This window comes from Triticum urartu, chromosome 4A (genome assembly GCF_056163025.1).
Source record: "Triticum urartu cultivar PI428250 chromosome 4A, HENAU_Tu73, whole genome shotgun sequence".
Classification (NCBI taxonomy): domain Eukaryota; kingdom Viridiplantae; phylum Streptophyta; class Magnoliopsida; order Poales; family Poaceae; genus Triticum; species Triticum urartu.
The window spans coordinates 336273794-336279464 of NC_141876.1; the positions used below are offsets into that span (position 1 = coordinate 336273794).

Here is a 5671-nt window from a genome sequence, read left to right on the forward strand (position 1 = left end):
TCACTCCCCGGCAACGGCGCTAGAAAATAGTCTTGATGAACCACAAGTATAGGGGATCCATCTAGTCCTTTCGATAAGTAAGAGTGTCGAACCCAACGAGGAGCAGAAGGAAATGATAAGCAGTTTTCAGTAAGGCATTCTCTGCAAGCACTAAAATTATCGGTAACATATAGTTTTGTGATAAGGTAATTTGTAAGGGTTAACAAGAAATAAAAGTAAATAAGGTGCAGCAAGATGGCCCAATCCCTTTTGTAGCAAAGGACAAGCCTGGACAAACTCTTATATAAAGGAAAGCGCTCCCGAGGACACATGGGAATTGTCGTCAAGCTAGTTTTCATCATGTTCATATGATTCGCGTTCGGTACTTTGATAATTTGATATGTGGGTGGACCGGTGCTTGGGTACTGCCATTTCTTGGACAAGAATCCCACTTATGATTAACCCCTCTAGAAAGCATCCGCAACTAGAAAATAAGTATTAAGGTAAACCTAACCATAGCATGAAACATATGGATCCAAATTAGCCCCTTACGAAGCAACTCATAAACGAGGGTTTAAGCTCCTGTCACTCTAGCAACCCATCATCTACTTATTACTTCCCAATTCCTTCCCCTATCCCAAACAATGGTGAAGTGTCATGTAGTCAACATTCACATGACACCACTAGAGGAGAGACAACATACATCTCATCAAAATATCAAACGAATACCAAATTCACATGACTACTTATAGCATGACTTCTCCCATGTCCTCGGGAACAAACGTAACTACTCACAAATCATATTCATGTTCATATTTAGAGGGGTATTAATATGCACAAAGTATCTGAACATATGATATTCCACTGAATAAACCAACTAGCATCAACTACAAGGAGTAATCAACACTACTAGTAAACCACAAGTACCAATCTAAGGTTTTGAGACAAAGATTGGATACAAGAGACGAACTAGGGTTTGAGATGAGATGGTTCTGGTGAAGGTGTTGATGGAGATTAACCCCCTCCCGATGAGAGGATCGCTGGTGATGACGATGGTGATGATTTCCCCCTCCTGGAGGGATGTTTCCCCGGCAGAATAGATCCGCCGGAGCCATAGATTGGTTCCGCCAAGGTTCCACCTTGTGGTTGCGGAGTTTCATCCCGTGAGCTTGGTTATGATTTTTTCTCGGATGAAAGACTTCATATAGCAGAAGATGGGCACCAGAGGCCCGCCAGGGGGCCCACGAGGCAGGAGGGAGCGCCTATGGGGGTAGGGCGCACCCCCACCCACGTGGATGGTGGGTGGCCCTCTCTTCTCCCAATATATTTTATATATTATGAAAATGACTCCCGTGAAGTTTTAGGACTTTTGGAGCTGTGCAGAATAGGTCTCTAATATTTGCTCCTTTTCCAGCCCAGAATTCCAGCTACCGGCATTCTCCCTCTTCATGTAATCCTTGTAAAATAAGAGAGAATAGGCATAAGTATTGTGACATAATGTGTAATAACAGCCCATAGTGCAATAAATATCGATATAAAAGCATGATGCAAAATGGACGTATCAGTGATCGTAGGAAAATTTTTGTACTTGCATGCTACGTTCCCCAACAGTGACCACCTCCCCTCCCCCCTGCGAGGCTGAGCCTGGAACGCGCCAGAGCAGGCGGCGACGCGGCATGCCGCTGTACCGCATGCGTTGGCGAGTCCGTCACACCCTGTCGCTCCCCTGACTATCTTAGTGGTGTGGCTCTGGGGTTGCAGGCGTCGTATGGTTTGGAAAAGAGAATAGCCGCACTGCGCCTGTTAGCGCGAGACCGAGCATGGGTGGGGGGGTTGTGACCCCCCTCCACGCCCTCCTGTGAGGCTGAGCTGGAGCAGGCGGCGACCCGGCGTGCCATGGTGCCGCATGCGTAGGTGAGTCTGTCACACTCTGTCGCCCCTGTCTATCTTGGGGTGTGGCTCTAGGGTTGTGTGTGTCCTAGGGTTTGGAAAAACATAATAGGCGCACTGCGCCTGTCAACCAAGCGCACTGCGTGCATTAGCGCGACGTTGAGAAGGGGTTGGGATGGGGCCGCAACCCCCCTCCCCACCCCCTGCGAGCCCGAGCCTGGAACGATCCAGAGCAAGCGGCGACGCGGCATGTCGTGTCGCGCGCATGTGTAGGTGAGTCCGTCACACCCCATCCCCCCATTGCCACACCTTGTGTGCATGTCAAGCAAGCCAGGGTGTGATTGGGGGTTGTGCGGTGGTAGCCAAGAAAAAAAGAATTGCCAAGTGGAGTTGGCGGTTTGACGCGGGCTAGCCGTGGTAGTGTGGGTTGTGGACATGCGCTCGCTGTTTTAGTTTGTCGTGGAAACAACCAAGTGGTAGTGTTTGGGGTTGCCTGAAAAAACATTCATCTAAGCGAACTGCAATGCTTAATTGAGAGCACATCTTCCTTCCCATACCGAAATACACAGCGGACTACATTTTTTCAGGTGCGAGGGTACTGGAGTTGCGTGCTAGTTGTGCGTCATGGGGCTTCTTGGTTTTGTGCTTTGAGAATGTGTTGGGTCTGTTGGTGTGTAAGACGCATTCGGCCCAATTCGGCCTAACGGGTGTTTTTCTCTTGCGCTGTGTGTGAGCGGTATCGTTTAGTCCCACCTCGTCCGCGGAGAGCGCGCTCGACCTGTTTATAAGCGCTGGCGAGGTAGCTGTATCGAACTCCTCTGGTTACTTATTTGGGCGATTATACATGGTGCTCGCTGCTCAATCCTCTCTGACATGTGGGCCCATGTGTGCCAGGCCCCATGCATCATCACTCAGAACAACTCGCCTACTATGGGCGCAGACCTATTACTAGACTGGTTGGGGCCTGGTTGCACCTGGGTGGTCAATTTTTCGTATTTCAAGCATTTTTGTATTTTGAAGTACATGTATTCGTGATAGTACAAATGATGTCATTTGTACTGCTTGTACAAACATTGCGCACTGCACAGTGTGTACCAAGTCTGTATGTTGTGCACTGCACAAAAGTGGCTGCACCCCCTCTCGTGCTTCATTTAAGCATGTACTGCACTTCATGTACACACTTTGTGAACTTCCTAATATTACTTTGATGAACTGCATTCACCTTTGTTTAGAATGGTCTACGGATTATAATTTTTCAGAAATATTAATATTAACGGTCTTTTTCTATAATTACTTTTATGGACTGCATGTGGACACATGGGTACTGCTTATGTTTACCATTGTGAACTGCATTCATCTTTCTTTTTTAGGTATGAGTTGTAGTCAGGGTACTTAATTTTTTTGTTTAACGTTGTTTTTGAATATTTTTTGTATATGTGTAGTATGTTTTGGTATCACACATTAGATTTTTCAAAGTTGTCTAGATACTTGTTCTGATACCAACTTAGCAATCATTACCTAGTGCAATGACATTGTTTTAACAAAGAAACGTTTGATATGAAGCAAACGGACATAAGCAAAACCTAGCAGATAGGAAACAAGGAACAACACAACCACTAAAGTAAAAATGAAACTAAACATAGCCCTGTTCATTTCTAGTTGCTATATGGGATTACATCCTTATTCTTCTTCTTCACTTCTTTTTTTGCTTTTTGCCCTGTCTAGTTGTGATGGCCTGGCTTATTAGGGATGATAGACTACTCATATCAATAAGGAATTCCTTCTTTTCCGGGAGTCCATTCGGACAGAACTCCAAAGTTAAGCATGCTCAGCTTAGAGTAGTGTCAGGATGGGTGATCGACTGGGAAGTTGCTCCCGGATGCGCACGAGTGAGGACAAAGTGCACAAAAAAGACTAGTATTGATCTGTGGGGCCAGTCTAGATCCCGCCAGGAGTGATGACCACCGGCGGGTGTATCCGGGGCGTTACAAGTTGGTATCAGAGCCGACCCTCGCGGTTACAAGGATGTTTGCGGACAGGTGCGCGGTCATGTTGTTCTTGGCATTTGTGACCCGTCGTGGCACACGGCATGGTACATGTACCAGACTGGATGCACAGACATATGTGCCAAGAGGGAACGTTCATGTGGCCCGACGAGGACATTCCTCTGAGTGGGGGTGTATGTGATGGCCTGGCTTATTAGGGATGATAGACTACTCATATCAATAAGGAATTCCTTCTTTTCCGGGAGCCCATTCGGACAGAACTCCAAAGTTAAGCATGCTCATCTTGTAGTAGTGTCAGGATGGGTGACCGACCGGGAAGTTGCTCCCGGGTGCGCACGAGTGAGGACAAAGTGCGCAGAAAAGACTAGTATTGATCTGTGGGGCCAGCCTAGATCCCACCAGGAGTAAAAACCACCGGCGGGTGTGTCCGGGGCGTTACACTAGTCCCATTATGACATCGTAGATGATTCTCCATGACTCGTAGGTTGCGAATGCATATATTGGTGCATACTTGATAAGCTTGTCTGGCAGCGGGCAAAACACCCACAGAGTATCGTCCTCCTTGTGGTCGATTTTGTTCTTCATGTCATGGTAGTGAATGTTGATCAGCCTACCAGCCACATCAGCTAAAGAGTCAAACTTCTTTTTATTGTATGGGTCTCTCCATTCCACCTGAATATTAATGTAATTGTCGGAGTTGATCTCCAAGCCAGATAGCTTCAACTTGTTTTTGTCTCCTTCAATGGTGAATCCGGCGAAGGTGTATTCATCATTCATGAGGAATTTGTCTAGTTCCATTGGCCTACACGATGTTCGTATAGACTGACTATAGTGAGACAGTACCAGTTATTTTTTACAACCATCAATGTTTTTTTCTGAAACTAAAGTGCAATATGAATACCTGAATCTGTTGAAGTGAGTAGCTGCTAATACTTTGTGCAACATAACTAGTAAATCTGGAATTGAATTACATACATGTTTTAGATAGTAATGGTGCAGTTTTCTATTGTTCGAGCAGATAATTTGTATTTGATAAAACAAAACAAAACTGTGTGGATCGCTAGATCATCTAATTCAAGAATTCAACACATTAGTTACATGGAGCCAGATGAAAACTGTCAACGAATTCCTATGCCATGATTTTTAAAAATGAGAACCAAAGTTTATATAATGGAAATTGCGATGCAGAAAATTAAAAATCAATATTGACAAGCAATAGTATAGATTGATAATTATTCTCACATGTCTTTAGCTGCAATGTGATAGACAAGGCATTCTTTTTCAACGCATAGCTGGAGCACTGCTGCCCGCTGTGGCTTCACGTAGTGCATGTACTCGACATCAATGCCGACTAGTTTGACGGGCATTCCGCCGAGCTTCCTCCCGAGCGTGGACAACATCTTGTCCATGTCTTGACCCTTGCTTGTGCAAACAACGTGGAGCTTGTGGTTGCCGTGGAGGTCGACTTCATGGAGCTCCCTGGTGTACCTATGTCGCTGCTTGTACAGAGGTGCATCCGCCATGGATCTCTTCTGCTCTCTCGCATTTGTTCTGGAGAGATAGGTTAGTGAAAGGAAGTGGGGAGAAGAAGCTGCAATGGGGTTTTTGGGGGGGACGAAGTAGTTGTGTTTTCTCCTCTGCTCTCCTCTGCTCTCCATGACAGGACGTGGGAGTGGTGGAGCAGGGTGGTAGCGTGGTGGGGTTGTGTTTTCAGTTACGTGGCAACTACAGAGAGGTTCTGCTATGAGGCGGCTGTCTTAGTGCGTTGGAAATCCGGAACGTCACTGCCTATTTTT

At 46.1% G+C, this 5671-nt stretch overlaps 1 protein-coding gene across 1 annotated transcript; it reads right to left on the reverse strand.

The window, feature by feature from the left end:
* Nucleotides 1–4310: 4310 nt before the first annotated feature.
* Nucleotides 4311–5398, reverse strand: LOC147975770 (uncharacterized). Its single transcript, XM_087520573.1, has 2 exons — nt 5118–5398; nt 4311–4677 (listed from the first exon to the last, which is right to left on the reverse strand). The coding sequence occupies exons 1-2, from the start codon at nt 5396–5398 to the stop codon at nt 4311–4313; spliced, it is 648 nt and encodes a 215-aa protein (XP_087376699.1).
* Between the last annotated feature and the right edge of the window lie 273 nt (nt 5399–5671).